The sequence below is a fragment of the Nesoenas mayeri genome (assembly GCF_963082525.1).
Source record: "Nesoenas mayeri genome assembly, chromosome: 2".
Taxonomy (NCBI): Eukaryota; Metazoa; Chordata; class Aves; order Columbiformes; family Columbidae; genus Nesoenas; species Nesoenas mayeri.
In genome coordinates this window covers 153,405,454-153,426,534 of record NC_137543.1, presented here as the reverse complement: position 1 = coordinate 153,426,534, position 21,081 = coordinate 153,405,454, and the positions used below count along the sequence as shown (strand labels likewise).

Sequence of the window (21,081 nt, the reverse complement as noted above, 5' to 3'; positions counted from 1 at the left end):
TTCCCCACTCAACAGTTCTGTCTTTCATGTGCTTCTGCTGATCCTGTGAACAACTGCAAAGCCCAGGGGCTGGATCTGTTCTGCCAGACAGTACAAAACAATACATAATGGACTACAGAAGTCAAGCCATAATACTTAAAAGAGAATTTCCACTTCCTTGTCATGAACACATTACCTACAATTAAATTAAACTCCACATTATTCCATGGTTGCCTTTTTTTTTTTTTTTCATTACATATACTGCACATATTCAGGATTAAATGCAGTATAATTTGAAGCATACATATACAAATCCAGCAATGCACAATTTTCATAATCACTTGTGTTACTAACGTCCAGAGTTCAAATTCTAACCCTGCTAGATGAAGTCAGGATTTTTACGACCCTACTGAGTTAATAATTTTTCACTCATCATTTAACTACCAAATTTCCTTCAGATGGTTCCACTTAGAAGAGTTGTTCTTTGTTCTCCTTTTTAAATACAGCAAGGTGAAAGTTTGCTGGTTACATTCAAAGTTGAATGTGTTTCAGGAGTGAGTAACTGATCTTTATAAACAGTATGTTGACATTCTCTATAAAGAACCCTGAGACCTTTCAGGGCAAAATATGTTACGTGGATCAGAGATGTTACCACTTGAGTAGCAATAATGTAAAACTTACAGAAACATTCTTATTTTCCAAACTCTTTCCTTAAAAATGACCATAATGTACAGGGTGCCCTACAACATGTCTGAGAGATAAACGTATACACATAGCAATCTGCATCCACTTTTATTATTGATAATTTACAATTGCTTCAGTTGCAGCCTTCCATAATAACTGGCTGGTTGCTACGTGCTTGGGAATCTAAATATTGAACAGGGTGTTTTTACAACTTATTTGGGTTCCTGATTCACCTCACTATGTTAGGAGCCCCTACACTCTCTGTCACTAACAGAGGAAGAGGCTTCTTTAGAGGGAGACTTAGAAGACCATATGTTCCCCCCTAAAAAAAACAAAGCCTGGGTCTTTCCACTGACTCAACAGAGAGATCAAGGAGTTCTCGATTGGGATATTTAAAGTGAAGGTTTTGAGTACACCTCTGAAACTCTTGATCTGTTTGTTATAACTGCCTTCTGGTGATGGACAACACTGAGATGTCTACAACACACAATCTAAAATGCATTATTAGGTTTTAGCAGTTTTGGAAATGCACAATCTGCCTGTGGTCTTTGTTGGTAGAAAAAGATAACCATGAGTGACTCGACTGCATCTTTTTCAAAGATATTCCAAAATGCAATTATGGGTTATGTATCTACTCTGAATAGTCACTGAATATTTAAATATTGAGAAAATTTGATGTCAGATTGAAAGGCTTACAGGACTTGCCATAGGAACAGTTCATCAGAGGAATGAGGCTCTGATGAACAACATGCTGTCCTCTACTTACCACATGTACTTCTTGTCTATCAAATACATTTTATTGTTTTTCATGGTGCAGAGTGGAAGAGACAAGCTGTGTGAAGTATATAATGAATAATATAAAGGCTGTTCTTATAGAGATGCAGAAGTGATACATAAAGGCATGAATGTGGAGAGACAGAGAAAAGCTATGATACCAAGAATACCATTTTGCAGTCTCTCTTCCCACACAGAGATTGCTTTCAGACTCAGAAAGCTTCCAGAAATTAGGCAAAACCAACAGGCAGTACTACCTTTCCTAACACTGACTAACAAAAACATTGCACACCCAGCACTATCCTTCAGCACAATTATCCATTCCTGTACAACTCCCCTTGGACAAATTAACAATTACCTTTGATTACAGTGCCCCTGGAGACGACTCAGAAGCTTCTGCAAAATCTGGTTGCTCACTCAACCAATGTTCAGACCAGCATCCTACTAATTTTCAAGAGCAATTCAAGGTGTTGGTTTTAATAATCAAATAGAAAATGCTTTATGTATATTCCTAAATGACTATTCTTTCTTACATGGGCTGTAATGTTTGTAAATTTGTGAAGGGCTTTGAGATTTTTTAGTATGACAAAATCAAAAATTACGTTACATTATTGTCGTTATTTCAGAAAAATGTAAAGCTGATGCATTTCTTAAACATCTGAGCAATCAGACAACAGTTAAAACATCTTCTCATTGTTCATATTTCCTCATGAAAATACATACCTGAAGAGGCAAAGAATTATACTTCCTGTTGTAAGAGCAATCAGAGATACGCTGTGTCCAAGGGTATAAATTGCCTTCACCCTCACATAGAAGTTGACCTGCACAGAAAAAGATATAAGCAGAAATCACTTACTGATATGTAAAATTGACTGTGAAATGATACCACTTTCCACTAAAGAACTCTGACAGCTAAATAAAAAGCATTTTCACTCTGAGGTCTACAGTTAAAGAATGTTAAAACTTTATCCCAACATATTTTTGCAATTGATCTGAGTAGAAAATTCAGCCTCGGAAACTCAAAGCTTAAACACACAGGCTGGTACAATTTCAGCTGATTATTCAATGTCAATGAAGTTAAGGAAAATATCAGATTCAACAACTTCCATAAACACAATCAAAATGGGAACAATGAGGCACAGTTGGACAGAATGGATTATCTCTGAAAAAGAGTCTCTCCCAGTCCTCCTGCTCCAGTGTACTCCCTAATGCATTTATACATGAGTTTAATTTTAAAGACATGTTTAAGTCTCATTAATTTCCTAATCTAAATGTTCAAACACTTTATTAAATTGTGACCCAAACAACCCTTTCTCTCTTTAGTAAAGTTATTTGCTAAAACTTGGAAAGGAGATTTTTGAACAGAAGGAGAGCAGACTGAAGTGCACAGTCTGCTGATTAACTGCAGTTATCTGTAAATTTACCAGCTACATATTACATTAAATCCTATTCTGAATGACAACATCAAGGAAAATAATGCTAAATACACTCAGAATTAAGCTGCTTCATTTTTGTCTGCAACAAAGTAATTAGACTGACATTATTTTCCACTGAATGTGGATAAAATATTTAAATTGTAAAGTTTTTTACTATGTTATGAACTTAGAGTTTTTAATAGCAGCATAGAATGTGCTGTGCATAACAGACAGAATTTCAATATTCAGTGCACATGGTATATTACTCAGCTTCCTGAACAATGTCTATAAAAAATAGCAAGGAAACTATACGTTTAAATAAACTAAGACAGCAAAAGGAAAAGCAAATCACTTAATATATTTTAGCAATCCCAATTCATGATGAAATTGGCTGGACATTCACTTAGAAAATATTATACAGATATGTAAACGTCTATATGAAATGTGAAATGAAATGCAGAATCTTGAAACTGCACTATTGTAGATACGGTTAAAGGTGAAAAATGAAAAAACATAACTGTCATAAATCTTAATTGTATTCATAGGGACTCTCCTGCTTGTTAGGAGCTAAAAGGGGTCTATGAGCTGTCACAGGAAATAGAGTTTCTTTTTTAATTAGAGAAGTAAGCTATGACGGCCTTTTTGACAACAGCTCTGGCATTTTCCTGTTTTGCTTGCTTTATATCAGATTCATTTACTGCAGAGATAAAGAAGGAAAATATGGAATTAATGGAGTTTCCAGTGCCATTGGAAAGACCAGAAGAAAGTTCCTGAGTTAAAATCCTAACAAAAAAACTTGCCTTTTTTTTTTAAAAAAAAAAAAAAGTGGTGTCCCTCAGTGGTTAAAATGGTAAAACGTAAAGTTTTACCTTATTGCATACTACACATCTTACTATCACATATAATGACTCAGTTAAGCTGTATTAGCTCCTTTACATTTAATGTCTGAAATGTCTTAAATCACACTAAGTCTAGAGTGTGCATTCTACTCAACAGTATAGAATACCTCATTGATATTAATTCTCCTTTGAAATATGTAATGGAACATGAAATAGCGATAAAATATCTAAGCAATAAAACCCCATTATCAAATTGCCTTTTTTTTTGGCTGGCCAGACTCAATACAGTGAAGATACAAACTCACTACACTGGCGTGAACACGTCAGATGTAGCACTAGCTGATTTCAGATCAATCCTTGAGATAAGAACAGCTTTGCTGGCTATCATGGATGACAATTTGTTACCACATAGGAAAGGACAGAGATCTGTTCTCATCTTCCAAGATCCCACTTGCAACATTTTACATTACCTAAAGGTTTGCCCAACAGACATATAGCTCCCCTCCTTACACAGCCAGAGATACTGATTACTGAATCAAGACATGAGAAAACGCAGTCAGGAGAGACATTCATTCACCCTTAAGCAGACATCACTGTTTGGTCAACGCAAGTTCCCCTGACACGATGAACAAACTGGACCTACTTGCCTAACTGGAGTCATCTGGTACTACCTGGGATGCCCCTGGGATACCCAAGACAGCTGCATGGCAGATGTGACAAGGGTCCTGTTTGCTGGAATGGCAGTAGCGAGTCACCTGGCACTAGATACCTGTGTTCAGACAATCACATCAAGCCCCATTCCCACACACTACTGCTTAGACACCTACAACTCAAGTAAATATCTGACTTCAGGAATTTTGATTTGCAAGTTAAATTTCAGCCTTCCAGGTTTCAAAATACATCGTAAGCATGTGAATGCAAACGACTGGGAAGAATTTGATGTGGTTGACGGTGTTGGCACAGCCATGACTGAGACATCAAAAAAATTTGTTCCAGCACCTACTCTGATGTTCTGGCCATGGTCAAGTCAGTGCCCACCAGCTAAGAAATCCTGATGCATGTGGTGAGTGACATGTTTCGCATTTGGCTTCTACTCTGAATGGGTAAGAACAAATCTCTTGTTTTCTGATCACTTCTTCTGATGCAATTAGTTGCAATTCAACAAGTTCACTGCTTATAAAACAGTCACCAATTGTGCTATTATATAATTCTCTCATCTATGTATTACATTTTTATTACGGTAATAATAGTTTAAAAGGTCCAAGCATGCCAGACCCAGACAGAGATTTTATATTCTCCTTAATTTTTGTCTTGCCTAGGAAGTTTTCGTTCAGAAAATATGCAAATTGTTTGGTGCTAAGTATTTCAAATTTCTATCTATGTTTAGTCTGCATCACCTTTGCTCATTTTTTTCACACTTCTCCCATCATCATTTCAGAATGAAATATACTGCTCGTACAATCTTTTCGTCTCCCCATTCCTGTCGTAGACACAGCACCCATTATACTTCCATAAATAAGGAACACAAAATCAACTGATTTACAGACTCCAGGAATACATGGTCACTATAGTCATTAGACGGCATGCATCAAGATTTTGATAGGAATTACTCTGGACCAAAGTAATTATTGGGAAATTGCAGTCAGACCAATGTTCCCATGGGAAAGCTTTGATTCTGCTTATATGTTCTGCATTGCTTCATGTCAAGAACATTTGAACTCAAGTATCTTTTACTTCCCCTTTTCTTGGAATCCATTACACTGAGTAACAAGACTGAAATTCATCTGGTTTATGTAATTCAAGTGAGTATGGTTTTGACTTTTTGTAGGATAGATTTTTTGAGATATCTATAAAAGTGATTTTAGGAGAAGCAATTTTGCATTCCTGTAAGTGTTTTCCATGTCCAGGAATGCAGAGTCCCTGTTTATTTCCTCAAAACAAGTTAGAATAAAGTGCAGGACAGTACAATAAAGAAACAGATGCACTAATAGCCACTGAATTTTGCAGGGATGAGGTCATCTGAGCTGAATCTCAAGAATCTCTTTATAACCAATGACTAGGAGCAGCAGAGTGCTTATTAATGTCATCCTAAAACAGGCATCTAAAATAATTTAGAAGGAGAGTGAGGTAAAAACACCTTCTTTTTCTCCATTAAATATGAATGGAACCTAGAGAGACTAGTGCAGATGACAGATACCTGAAGTCAAACAACATGACCCTTTCCCAGGAGTTTCTCCAGTGATTTGGTCAGCTTTCCATTGGGCAGTAAAAGCAACATGAAACTTTGGGTTCTTTCTTCATTAAGATTTTTTCCCTTATTCTTCTTTTTCCATCTTGATTTGAAGGCCAACGTTAGAAGTCTGGCATTTGTTTTTGCTTTTATTTTGAACTTTTTCAACTGAGGTCCGACTTTCATGGGATTTCTGATACCACAAGGTTTTTTTTTTTCTCAGTAATAATGTCACAAAGAAAAAATATAACATTATTTTAAAAGCTTTCAAATAACTACTGGTGACTAAGGGAAATGAAGAAGGTAAGACTCACTTAGCTTAATACATGTAACAATGGGATATAATCTTTATAAAAGCCAGGCAACTCAAGAGAATTAGTCATTGTCTCCCAAAAGGTGGGGGAGGCAATGGAGAAGAACAGACTCCTCTACACTACAATTAGTGTGCTTCATTGTGGTTGTAGTAATTGAAGAAATGTGGATGATACGATTTCCATCCAGGCTCCAAAGACCAGATCTCCTTTGACTCTAGAGAAGCCATAGGCTGCCTGGATGAAATGCAGATGAGTACTTTGTAAAATCTCATCAGATGAAATTCATCTGACTTGTAATCCTAGTTATGCAAAAGTATGTATTTTATGCTTAGTGTTCAAAAATCTCAGTTTTATGATGTGTCCTTACATTAGCAGCCATCACACTACTACTGGTAAACGCAGATGGTCCCGGTGATGCCAGCATGTAACACGATGATCTTGTATCTCAAAGTTATAAAGACTAATGAAAAATAAACCAGCAGTGCTTGGTACAGAGAAATTACAGGGAAGTAAGGGAGGAGGCATTTTTGAAGGGTAATTCACTAAAAGGTCAGGTGTCAGAAGCTACTGATTAAGTTACACTTAAAATACTGTTTTCCCACAGATATATATAAAAATCATGGATTTCAATCTTGTGTTGCAACATTCCCACAATAAAGAGGGCCTTTAATGTGTATGTACAGCTATGTACACACACAGAGGATGTATTCTTTAAAAGTCAGTTAGAAATTAAGATAAGTAAACCTATTTTAAACAAAATTAAATACAGTGTTTGTCAATGCAGCTTACTTTAAAACCACATAGACAAAGGGATTTCTGTTTCTGAGTAGCCAGAATTTGAGCCCTAGTCTTTTTAGTTCATTTCTTCTATTGTAATTTACATTTGTTCAAAGCAAGACCCTGGTCAAAAGGAGTTGTCACTCTCACCAGATCTAAAATGAGCACAGAGCACATGGTGAGCACCACTACAGTTCTGGCTGCTGCAAAATGCAAATGCTATTTTTGGTCAAAATATCCTGTGCTTTTCTCTTAAATGGTGTCTTGCAGAAGACAGTGCTGTGGAATGATTTTGTAATATGTTAAAGAAAACCAAGATGTTAATTTCAAAATTGTTAAGTTTTAATAGCATCCCTATGTTGTATTTGTTTGAGAACGAGTTCTGATAGAAGTATTAAGAGTTAAAAGCCCTTCTCTAACATATTTTTTATCTCACAATCAATGTCTTCAAGCTATGCCTCCTCTTAATACCTCACTGTGTAACTTGTCTTTTGACTTGTACTGTCTATTTCATGAGGTGTGAATCTAAACTTAAATAGGTAGAGGGAAAGAGAATATAATTGAAAGGTATTTTTTGCCTGATGGACTCCTGCCCTTATGAATAAAGCACTATCTGCTGTTTTTACCAAAGCATACTGCACAAAGCTCTCCACTGACCTGTCTGTAGTAATGCCTCCACAACAGCCTGGAGAGTTTACATCTAATTCATAACCCCTCAGTGCTTATGGCTAAGTGTACAAATTGTCCCTTTCAGGTCTGCTCTTAACTGGTCTGGCTAGACTATGATCTGCCATCATGCTGCCAAGTTAACCAACTTTGGAGGCTGTCAGTTTGCAAAGGCATCAAATAAACAGACAAAGGGAATAACATACGAAGAAAAAAATGAAGGATGTTATTTAAGAAAAATGTTCATAAACATTCAAAGAGGAGAAAAATAGCTTAAATGGATTTGCAGGCAGTCTCTGAATTCAACAAAAAATATCTAACAGCATTTGTGAGATTATTTTTATGTGTAAGGAGTGAATTTCCAAAGTCAGTAGTAAATGCATTTGCTAAAGGGAATGGTGAATGGTCCAGAAATGCCCTGAAGACAATAAAGGATCCCCACTAGAGGCACCCTTACCCCAGTTCTCTCACTCTTCAGCTGTTATTGACTTTCAGCTGAGATTATCTCAGCCCTTAGAAAGCATCTAGTGGCCAATTCTTTAGCACCGGCAAGAAATACAGGAGGCAAGAACCATGTCCTCTATATATAAGCCATATGGCACCTCTTGAAGTAGATGGAACTACACCAGACATATGCACTATGTTCATAGAATTGAAACTTGAAAGGCCCTTCACCTTGTTGATTTCTGAAGGCATCATAAAACACTGTTATTCATGTTGGGAGCTGGACTACTGTCCAATAACTCCAACTGTGGACGTAGATGCATAAATTGAATTCAACTACATAAACTTACCAAAATTATTTCCATCTATAAACAAACTTGCATGGCAGGTGTTGATATTACCATATTGAGAACATTAAGTATTTTTCAGCCATTGGACTATATAATAAGAAAGTGTTTTGTACTTTGGTATAAAGAAAGTAGCTGTGGTTCAAACAGCACTGAGTCAATCGAAACATGCCCAACAAAAAACTTGGACTTGTTTTGGTTATTTTAATCATTCTGTATCATCTTGAAAAATCTGCCTAGATTTTATTTCAGAAAAACTCCACTGACAGAATCTTTTGAAATTGAACCTGTCTTGTATGATTCCCAGAATTCTTAAATGAAGGAAAGAAAAGGTGGGACACTGCATGAACTTTCTAACAAAGCCTCGGTTGTCCAGCCACACTGATGTTACTGTGCCTCTAATTCAGCCTCTAGCTACGCAGTCTGAACTTGACAGTAGCTGTCGGGCAGCTGGGATGTAACATGACTCCTGTCACTCCAACCCAGCAGGGAGAACAGAAGAGGTTGTCTTCATCCAGATAAAAAAAACCAAACTACATTATTTAAAATAATGTTTCTGGCACTCTGTACACATGCATGACCCCTACAACAAATAGTCTGACTAAAATCAAAATAAGAATCTGGTGTACTTTTAGTCCAGCGCAACAGCTGTCAGTGTCGGCAGGACACTGTCTGCTGCTGGGTGAACATGGGACAGCTACAAGGAGGTGTAAGTCAGGGCTGAAGCTACTCAGCCAAGCGTACTTCAACGTTATCTTAATACTGACCACGGTCATTTGGTTCAAACTAAGTAAGAGCAAATAAGAACTAATTGCACAATTGAAATTATTTTATCATACAACACAGATTTTTAATTATTCTCTATGCTGCACTTGAAATTGTGGTTAATGAGCCCATTTCCTTCTTTCAGATCATGTTAATGGTCTAGTATTATGAGGGTCAGAAATCTTGAATGTTTTTAAATTTTCTACTGATCAAAAATTAACCCTGCTTCTCACACTATTGCAAAGCCAAGTAAACACTACTACATTTTTAATCCATTATATTTAAAAATATAGTTATTTAAATTCAGGTGTTATCATTTTCAAAATCAATAAAAATTTTAGATGATTAGCATGAAGTACTTTATCAGACTCAGATTTAAATTTCCTATATGACCGTAAATAGAAGTGTCTTAATTTGCATGTAAGACCGCTATCACTATTAGTGATTCAACAAAAAAATTGGCAAATGGTGTTCTGAAAGAAAATGTTGATTAGATATACACATGACCTGCATAAAGAAAAATAATTAAATTCTGCATTGTGTTGTGGTAGTTGAAAACCTGGAAATTACTTCAGCCTAAACCTGTGAACTTAATAAAAAAATCACAAGATTGGCAGGAGCAATACGAGTGCAAACCAGGTGTGGATTGTTCAAAACAGAATTTTAAACCGAATTATATTTTAAAAACATTTTAATACAGGATAAATACCAAAACCTGCTTAGATTTTGTAACTGTAGTCAAAACTGATTAGAGTCATACATACGAAACTGAAATGTCATTACAAAATTGAAATGCCATGAAATTTTCTGCATGTCTAGCAAAAATAGTACTTTTGCAACAGTAGTAAGAACAGCTGGGCTCTGCAAAATATTCACGGGATTATTTGAGCAATGCTGATTCCAAAACTGAAATCCAAAAATTTACTTTTAAAGCTTTGAGGAACATATTCAAATTATGGTCACAAAACTCAATAGGTAGGTAGGTGTCCTGGTTTTGTTAAAAACAAGTTTCTCTTCTAGTGAATTTGCCTGCCAGCTAAAGCCTTCATAGTAACTGCATTTTCCTGGAGAACCAGACACATGTTTTGGTAAACCTAGCAATGGAATGCAAACTTATTGATAAGCATGGATAGACATCTCGCGAGAGGGGCGACGAGAAACAAGTGACCAAGAAACTGACCAACTGTGTATAACATTCCATTCACGTGAATACTTCATATAAAAGTGGGAGATCATGAGGATCTCGTCCTTTTTCCCTTTTTCCTTTTTGCCTTTGCTTTTTCCCTTCTGCTTATGGCCGACATTAGGAGAGGACCTTGCTAGTCGTCCCTGCGAACTGAGGCCAGTGACAGACTGAATCCAGCTCCGGTTGGCTGCAGAGTCCAATCCAGGACTTTGGGTGCCGGCTCTGCAGTTGCTGAGACTCTGAAGATTGGTTTTGTATATTTTGTATTATTTTCTCTATTCTTATTAGTAGCATTAGTAAAACACTGTTAATTTTTCCAACTCTCTTCTCTCTGTCCTTCTTCCCCTCCCGATCGCCTGTGCTGAGTGGGAAGCGGGGAGAGGGAGGGGCAAAAAGGGGGAAGTAGGGGGGGGAGAGGGGGTTAACAATACATCTGCCAGGGTTTTATTGTCACTCCGCAATCTTAACCCTCGACAGTAGGCACAGAAAAAATCAGTGGCTTATGAATTTCAGAACAGCTCTATGGAAACATTTACAGAATATGTAACAGCTTTCTAGTCTATAAATACCTAATCTTAAAATGTTTCCTCTTTTTGTCGTGGCTACCTAATGTTAACAGTTTTTTAAAAGACTATGGAAAACCCACACATATAAAAATAAATTGTATTAGTACAAATTTGTGTAATTAGTGTTATCCTGAATACTCTTTTTTGTGAAAGCTATTCTTGCAAACACTTGTGTTTCATTTTCTTAGAACAGACACATTTTTCTGCTAATGTTTCCTTCAAAGTTTGTTTCATGTTATTTTTACTAGGTTCAGGAGACAGAAGTTTCCTGTTTATTTACAGAACAGACATATTGCAGAAGCTTCCTAAGCAAAGCTGACAGTTACCCAGTGGATATTCCAGCCTCAGCCTTGGTTTGGAAGGACCTCTAGGGGTGACAGGGTAAGTCAGTGCTGGAGGACAAAATGCTCTGAAGACAGTTTAGGGCTTGAATCTTTGTCCAAAGGAGTTTTACTATTGACCAGACATCATCCTTAACATAAAAGAAAAACCCACACTTCTTTATTACTTTAACCAAAAATCTCATTGATCACTCCCAAACTAAGAGGGATGCTTCAGGGAACCAGCCAAATATGGGAACACTTCTTCCATACATGATGTGCCTACTTATGTACAAGCTGCACATTTAACAGCCCTGAGGATCTTTATCTCCATTAATTTGCCTTTGTATGACCTATGCATTAAAATCACATAGCCTATAACTTGTGTATATTGTTTTTTGTGTGATCGAATAAACCTCGGGCCAGTTCACGCTAAGATTATACAATACTGTATTAACCAACCCAGTTATTAAGTGGACACGTTTCAAACCTTTACATTCACCAGGCATCTTGGCAGATATTAATAGTGTTGACATATATTGATAATGTTGACAGAGAGCCTAATACCCTCTGAGGACAGCTAGGACACATCTTGTTCAGTCTAGATGGAAGATGTCAGGATATGTCCACACAAAAGGAAAGACTGAGGTGAGGCTTGGATTGGGTTAATACACCTTGGCCTGCATTTTTAGCGTGGTCAAATCAAGCTACTCATTTTCCTATTGTGCTGCCACGACCTAAACAGAAATATAAAAGAAAAAGACACTCATTTGATGAATCTAAAACTTGATCCTGAAGGTTAGCAGTAACTTGTTTAGTTACAGGAAATAGACTACGAGTATATATTAATAATAAAGATTTAGATCTACAGTTTGATGTGATAACAGCATACAGATAAGTTTGTACAGACACTGTCACCCTTGTCAAATTGGTCCCCTATAAATACAGACAGGAGCTTTAGAGAATACCAACAGGAGATGTAACATAAAATAAAATATTCTCTTTAACGGTGCTGTATCAGGAACTTAGAGTTAATTTCAAAGTGTTAAGCAGATTGTTTATTGTTATAGAACCTTCTAATATACCCATTTGACATGGAATAAAAATTGAATGTTTTGACTCTGCGTAAAATCAATGCAAGCCATGGAAGCAGACAAGTTCTTTCATACCCTGAACAGTATCAGTGAACTTGGCAGAGAAATAATAGATAACATACTTATAGTATTTTTAAACAAACATTCTCATTTCAGTGCATTTCAGCATAAAAATTTGGTACCTATTAACATATCACCTGTTCAATAATTGCTCACCAATCTCTATCATTTAAACATTCCCTAGAATATTCAAAACTACCCCAAATAGATGCATATCTGGAGAGGTACATACGTCTGTGCATATGCACCTATATAAAAATAAATATAAAATATGTATAGAAATAAGTCTCCTTTGAAGTAAAGACAGAAGTCTACATCCTAAAAGACAGGAAAAGAAAAATTCATTTGATCTACAATGAAGATTCATTCAGCAGTGAAGATGCAGGCACCGAACTGACACCAATGACAGTTTCTACCTATTCCTTTACCATTGTCTTCAGAGAAAACATTTAAGACTTACCATGAGAAAAGTATTTTGCCACCTTCACTAAGTATGATGCCCTTAGTTACTCTAACTTCAGGGCAACCTCACACATCTCCCACAAAGCATATTGTCATATTATAGATGACCAAAATATTTGCTGCCCAAAATATTTTGTATCCATAATACTTCGGATTTTGTATACAAATACTTAGGATTTAATTTTCAGTTCTTTTTGCTGAAATTCTAGGTCAAATAAAAATATACTGATCCATGTTGAGTAAAGATTTTTTTGTTTTGAGGAGCACTAAGATGCAATTCCAGAAAACATATTTCATATTTCTGCATAACAGTTAACTGATGCACAACCTTAAATGCCCCCTGAAATCTCACAACTGCATGATACTTGTACTTTTTATATTATCTCACATGAAGATATGGATTTAAACATACACTTTCCTGTTTCCCTTTTCCTATTTTATTCTTTTTGTCCTTTCTTTACCTACCAAAAATATAATATTTGCACAGGAACAGGTTATCTTCTGACAAGCCAGCACTATTGTATCCACTCTTTGACTCATGAACTTTAGATTTAGTAGAGAAATAACATGAAATAACAAGTTTATGATCTTCAGGGAAAGAATATTCCCTGAGCAATGACACTGGTACTTGAGAAAAAAAGGAAAATGGCCCTCGGGCCACACTGATGAAATGCAATCAGTGCTTGCATTTCCACTTTCCTTCCCTGCAGCGTGCTGTGCATTTATGTACACAATCTGTGTTAGAAAACTATGATATTCTTTCTATCTATCTATCTCTCTCTCTATCTATCTATCTATCTATCTATCTATCGTACTTTTGTTAATAATTAATAATTATAAATCAATATTTTTTCAGTATCTGTTTTCCACATCTGTCTTTTGATCTTTATCCTTACTGGATTATTATTTGCTCTTTTCCAGGCTTTTGTAAGTGTTGGTACTGTTCCTATTTCCAGTTTCTCTAGGTTAATTCCTGCAAGTACGGTCAACTTGCATTTCATTCTTCTTGAGATTACTAATGAATATGTCAAATAAGAACTGCTTTTCTATTATACTCATATACTACTGCTAATTAAATACTTCTCACTACTTCAAATGTTATCTTTTGCTAATTCAAATTTTTACATTTTGACCCATTTTCACTCCACATGACAATGTCTGGGTTGAATGACAGTGTTTTAAAATGGCTGTTTTTAGCAGTAATGTGTGTGCATCCCCAAGCTGTCAGGTGATACCAATGTTTCAGAATGTGTCTTCAGAAAAGTTGGGAAAACAACATACTCCATCCATTTTCTTCATTATCTATTTTCAACTACAGTAATAGCTGGGTTGGGCTTTTAAATACAGAAAGAGATGGCAAGAACTGCATGTCTTAGCTGGAATGTCAGCACATCTCTGCAAACCAGACACAGCAGGTCTGCTAGAGCCATTCCACACATACAAAAATCCAGGAAAACGCAACCAGCCAAATATCTTTATTCATGACAAGACTTCTGTTCGTGATAACAAGAGTTTTACATTATGTGCTCATCCTTGTAAATAAAATCTTGGTCTCTTAGCCTCAGCAGAAAAACAGATAGAAAACAGGTAAAACATGATGGAAAAACTACTTCCCTCAAGAAAAAGAATGAGAAATAGGATCCACCAAGTGAACAAATTTGGTTTTTCCATTTATAGTCTATTTAAGATTCCTTGATAGCTTTTGAACCACTTCTAATTCCTAATGCATTTTAAAGTCCAATATAAATTTGCAATAATTGAAGTGACATCAATTCACCCTATTTTACTTATAACTTAAACACATACCAGCAATCAAGTGGTTCATATATTATTAACAGATTATTACAGTATTAGGCTTTGTTATAATAGAAACTTCTAGAAATAACATGATGAAAAACATACTATGCATAAGCCCAGTAACACTGCAATATTAGAAATACAGATTTATAGCCTTGAGTTTCAAACAGTTACTTAATTCTACATTTCTGATTCTATCTTATATGACATTTGCAATCCAAGCATATGCCAATCTATGCTACCAAAAATTACTACAGATTTCCATTAATTCTGATGATAGACTAAAATTGGAATTATTAGAAGAAGAGTATGTCTGACAGTTGTATTGAACACCCGCATGTAAATGAACAGAAAAAGTATTTTTCCTACCTTATGATCATCTTCATAGTCATTATATCCACAAGTGCTTAAGATGTCAGGAAAAATATCTGACCATCCCTTACTTGTACAATTTTTGCTAATATTTCCTGCAAAGCAAAATTTGAGAGTTTAAATCAGAAACATTCAAAAGTTTCCTCATCAATGAACCTTTAAACAACCGAACTTTGTCACTCTCTGTTCACATGCTGTACTTCCCAGTCCTCCTGTTAAAGCAATCCAGCCGTTTCCTTCACCATGCTCTTCATTCATATTACTTTGGCTTTTACTCTTGCTCTAAGTTGCCTTTGCACTAAAGAAAAAAGAAAAGTAATTGCAAGCTGTGATGAGAGGCTTTTGCTTTGGTATAACAGCTATTTATGTTACATCTGCAAAAGCTTGAAATATTTTACTGCTTTATGTAAAGTATTCCAGAAGGAGTCCTTCAGCTCACTCTATAAAGAAGATAATTCATTGATAAAGTAATTTGATAGAAAAGTAATTTAAGTGAGAGTTGTTCTAACCTCCTGTTTAAGCTTTTCTGAGAAGGTAATATCAAACGATCTATTGTAGAGTTATAAAAGTTATTAGATATTATGAGGATGACTTACTGATTCAGCAAATGTTGGTAAAGTTGGTAATGAACTTTGAAGGCCAAATTATGTGGTAGGTTAAAGAACAAGGAAATAAAGGTGCATGCTGAATTTGACTTTTTGAACCAATCACTGAAAAAATATAGTCCGAGGAATGCACAGGTGATGTGCAAGTGTGGTTGGAAAGGAATTTTGAACATCTATTAATTTCAGAAAGGATTTTTCAACTAGAACTGGGAGAAGAAGTTGACTCTCTTCCCAGATGAAGTCACACAGATGAGATGAGGGCAACCCATGATTCTGCTCCTTAATCTAATTTATGTGAACTAATGTTCATACAATGTGGGACAGCTTCAATAGGAGAAAACTGAAGAGTCTGATGTTAGGATAAAAAACAGTAATTACAATTATTCTAACTTAATCTTGCAATTTTTATTCATAAGCAACTTCCTCTCATCTTTCTTACAGCAATTTTTATATTCACAATACTTGAAATGTATAATAACATACTGCTTTGGTTTGGCGTTTACCACTGGCCTTTGACTTTGACTGGCCTGCTTTTCGCCACACAAGAACAAATGTATCTATCACAGATCAGCTTTGCCCACGAATAACCAAAAGTGTTTATATATACTCCAAACTAAAGCTTTTGTGATTTTATCTTGCCGATTGGTTACTGGAATTTCTTCTTTGTATAAAGTCTTCAGTGTGAAGTTGTAAATACCCTACAAATGGCTGACCAACCAACAACCAAATCTTTGTAGCTTACAGTAAGGCCTTGACCTCAAACCACAGTGTTTCCTCAAACAACAGGAACACTTCTGCCATTTGGCATAGACATAGCATTTTTTATAGAAAATGTAACCTATTTATACACTGTGAAGAGTCTTCTCTTTAAAAGTACATCAAGATTCTCTGACTCTGCAGAGCAGAGCAAAGTGTTAACAGAACCACAAACTATGTCAAAGCCAGTTTTACAAGAAAAAGACTCTATGTACTCAAGATGCTGAAATATTTTGGACTGTAAGTACTAAAAGACCTTCTAACTTAAAGACAGTTAGGGAATGTTCTATGGAAGACACTGTTTATTTCTACACCATCATTCCATGCACTTAAATATTTCAGATGGCAACCTCATTTAAAACTTGACACATACATTGAATAAAAAATTCACAGGATAACTTTCTGATACTTATATACTTACATTGTCATGTACAATAAATGAAAAACATTATAGAATAATATGATCACTTTTACAGTAAAAAATAACTTAATATAAAGTTACTAATATTCAATAGAGAAATAATTATGTGGTATGCTTAAACTATAACCTTGACCATCACAGTAGAAATTAGGAGCCAGTTCCTGAAAAGTTGTAAAGATGAGAAGACAACTTCTTTTTTAAAATCACAATTTCAAGTAAGAAATCACTTAAAGAATTGTCAGTATTTAAAATCCTACTTATGATTTGGAATAGTTCAATTAAAAAGAAGGAAAAAAAACCCCATACGTCTCACAAATGTGGCTAAATAAAAATAGTTATATTTCTCATTTAAAAATATTTTCTTAATTTCCTGTCATAATAATCAAATTAATTTGAAATGTTCTGTGTATGAATTAAATAAATTATATGTTTCTGAGCACAATCGAATTATAAAGGTGCTGAGATACCCAGTTAGATCTTAATTGAATCAACCATGCAGTATGTTTTTCTGTCTTCCTTCTCTAAATTATAGAAAGACAAGATTTAAAAAATCCTCTTAATTGAACAAAATCCCAACCTGTTAGTTTCACAAGCAAGAAATAAACAGGTAGCTATTAAAAAGCTGCATATGGGAAACTAGAAAAGGGAAGTGATCTTTCAGTCTTGGCAATGCCATGCCCAAGTGAGATGGAGTTGTAATGCATTGTGAAGTTTTCAAGCTTAAATATTTCTTGCAGTTGTTTGATAGGAAAGTTAAGAAGTTATTTTAATATACGATATTAGCAGTTATTGAATATCAAACATCCACACTCCAGAGAGAGCATGTATGCTCTAGCTTTTGGCAAATAGACATAATTGGTGTGTTTTAAACCAGATTTTGAAATTTTGATATTTATTAGTTTGCCTTGTCTGTGACAAGACTGTAATATCTTTGTTTGAGTCACTTGAATACTTTTATAGATTTCACAAGATTTAGTGAAGATTACTCATACTTTCCCCTTTATAAACTGTTTAGACTATCCATGATAAACTAATCAAGATTCACCAGCTCCAGGAATGAAAACCTTTGCTCATCCGTATATTGTTTTAGTTATCTATTTTTTACTGGAACAAGATTTAATCAACAGTTTTGAGAATAAAGGTATTTTAGTCATACACCAAGTTAGCCTCTGTTATAAAAGTAATATTATTATAAAGCTCTCCACAGAGACCTCAAAAGCAGAACTGAAACACTCTGATAAATTTTGCATCTTTCACCAGCTCTCCATGACAAAGGTTTCCCACCTGAGCAAGGGGGATAAGATATTTCATGCTGCGTTTCATTCTGAGATATATATGTGAAATGCTATGTGTACATCTTCTATTTTTAAAACCCCACTAACAAGACAAAGTGCAAAACGATATATTGACAAGATGGTGCAGAAGATGGTAGACTTAAAACAGTTAAATGCTTCAGCAGTCTGAGACACCAATGAGCTCTTTCCAAGTTCCTATAAAAAGCAGAGTAAAAGCTTTTATAATAACTACCTTAAATTGAAATAGTGATAATGTTTAGGTATTATGTGTTAAATTTGGCTCATTATTCTCATGAAGGCAAGGCAGAGCTCCCCTCCTGAGTACAGAAGGAACAATTTACATGTGACCTTCTGGCAACTGTTAAAGATGTCAGTCAGGCTCAGCTGCCTTAATAATTACCATAAATTGGTCAAAAAGAGCAAGCAATGTCTTCAACCTTGATGAGTGTCACTATATCAGCATATATATTTAGTATTTGACTCAAATAATACTATATGGACCACAAAGACAATGATTTGGTCTTTTCATTGTGTATCATGAACAGCTCTGTTAAGAATCTATTAAGAATTTTAACTATTTTAAAAGAAAATAAACACCATACTACTGAAAAAAACCAGCATATTATGTTATGAAATACAAAAGAGAAGCCAGCAAAAATACACATTAAAATGAAATACCTGGTTTGCCAGAAAAAAAGCTAAATACTTTTGGACAAGGGACAGTGACAGTCTCTCCAATCTTTGCAGGACGCCAACAGGTGATGTTGTCCCAAACTCCAACACATCCTGAAACAAAACCAGCAGTAACAGACTTGAAAGGTCAGTCTGGTCCAAATCATTTTACTGTATTTACCCTATAAAGACATGGTGGAAGCTTTGGAAACAGCTTATTTTTAGGTCACTTAATACGTTGTTTGCAAAATGCCTCCTTAAAACTATGTCATTTTGATGGGATCATGCTAAGAAAATATAAAATGAGAAAATATTTTTAAAAGTAAAAGTAGTTCATTGGACTCAGTGTCACAAATACAATGAGAGCACATCATGACCATAGAATTTTTTGGAACAATGGGCATAGACTAATAAAATCATGTATCCTAAACTGAATAACAGAGATTTGAAAAAAGAATGTTTCTGTATATTTATTTTAGGAAGGGAGAGGTCACAAAATGTTATAGGCATTTTTTATAGTAGTACTAGTAACAACATGTTACTAGTACATAATAACTATTTGTTTCAGTCTTGTCCATATAAATGTGGCTCCAAAGCAGTGTCTTGTGAATGAGCATAAATCTTCCTGTAGTTTGGTACAGGCACTCGGATCACGCACTTTCTATTTGTATAAAGGTGAATGTATAATGCAGGCCTTCTAAGAGAAGTGAAGAGTTACGAAAGTTTCTGAGTATAAGCCTTATGAAGCTTTATGAGTACAAAGGAGTAAGGAAACGTTACTCATACTATCTCAGTTCAAGTTCTCTCTCAAAAAAAAACAAAAAACAAAACAAAAATATGTGCAAACTTCTGACTCCTGGCATTTATGGCTTCCAATAAGGCAATTGGCATCTGACAATTTAAATTTGTAATAAATGCTAAAGGGAGAAACAAAACTTTTAACCTACCAGTATCACCTCCATAAGGTTATTAGAAAGTATAAGGGACAGGTTGTTTCCTTCAGTAGAGAACATGAAACTTGGATTAGGAACTACTCACATCCATGTATAACACAATTCTTCGGAATAGTTACAGTATTAGCAATTCACTATTCATTTACTCCGTGCTAGTGAGGTCATGTCCAAATCAAGCCACCTGAGTTAAATGAAGCTGGAAAATGAACGTTCTAAAGTTCTGTATCTGTATTAAACCATCTTAGCGCGATGAAACTTGGACAACCTGTGTTGATGTAAAGTATCTAGCATCCTACTTTCAAAGTTTAAATTACTTTGAAAGTACATGTAAACCAGGGAACCCAAGAGTATGTCACAGAACCGGCAGTTGGATTCGCCTTGGGGGTATGTCCCAGCTGCACCTCGGGCATGATATTCCTGTGGGCCTGGCTTTCCTTTGGAAGACATCTAAGCATGACAGTCAGGAGGGAGCCTCCATACTGTACCAAGAATACAGGCTGGAGATTAAAAAAGAAGATGAGAGGAGGGTTATGGGATAAATTCAGCATTTGGACACCAGTTCCGTAGAGTGATCTTTACAAAGTTTCCCAAGGAACTGCTGTTCTCCAGAGGAGTCACTAGTTCATGGGGACTGGGTCTTTCTTCACTCCCCTTTGGATTATACAGCTCTAAATGCAGCATCTGTTCTATATTCAGAAAGATGATGCCAGAAATATGGGATTACCAACGGAAACACTTTACAAAATTTATTTGCATGCACAGCTAATATATAATGCTTTATTCTCCACTGCCTTGTATGCTGTATCAACCTCCGAAGAGGGATGCAACAAATGTATTACTGTTCATTACCTCACGCTCACCCATTCTCGCTTCAATGCCTTTTCGAGTCAAGCAACAAAAATCTCCAAAGAGATCTGAAGGTTCCAAATCTCCAATCTATCCCAACCTCTCTGGGCAACCTGCACACACACAACTTCCCACATGAAGAATTTTGTCAAATATCTCATTAGGACTCCCTTACAGCAGGTTGTTTACACTGCTGCTTGTTGTGGGTTTTTTTGGTTGCTGTTGGTTTTGTTTTGTTTTGGGTTTGGGGTTTTGTTTGTTTGTTTGTTTCCCTTTTTTTTTTTTCTTTTCTTTTTTTCTGTTCACATCTGAGAAGAGTTTGGCTTCAGCTTCTCTATAAGCCCATTACGTAAATGAAGAGAGAAATCAGATCACTCTTCTCCAAGCTGGACAAACCCAGTTTTCAGTCAATCATTATATGCTACATATTGCAGTGCCATCT

General features: G+C 35.6%; 1 protein-coding gene across 1 annotated transcript in view; it reads right to left on the bottom strand.

Annotated features, from left to right (window-relative positions):
- VIPR2 (vasoactive intestinal peptide receptor 2) overlaps nt 1–21,081 on the bottom strand; it is a gene marked incomplete at both ends in the record, with an annotated part of 53,941 nt that overhangs the window by 18,484 nt on the left and 14,376 nt on the right. Inside the window, 3 exons of the mRNA XM_080340570.1 lie at nt 2,161–2,258; nt 15,089–15,186; nt 18,847–18,954. Coding sequence (XP_080196696.1) covers nt 2,161–2,258; nt 15,089–15,186; nt 18,847–18,954 — 304 coding nt within the window. The remainder of the gene's footprint in view (nt 1–2,160; nt 2,259–15,088; nt 15,187–18,846; nt 18,955–21,081) is intronic.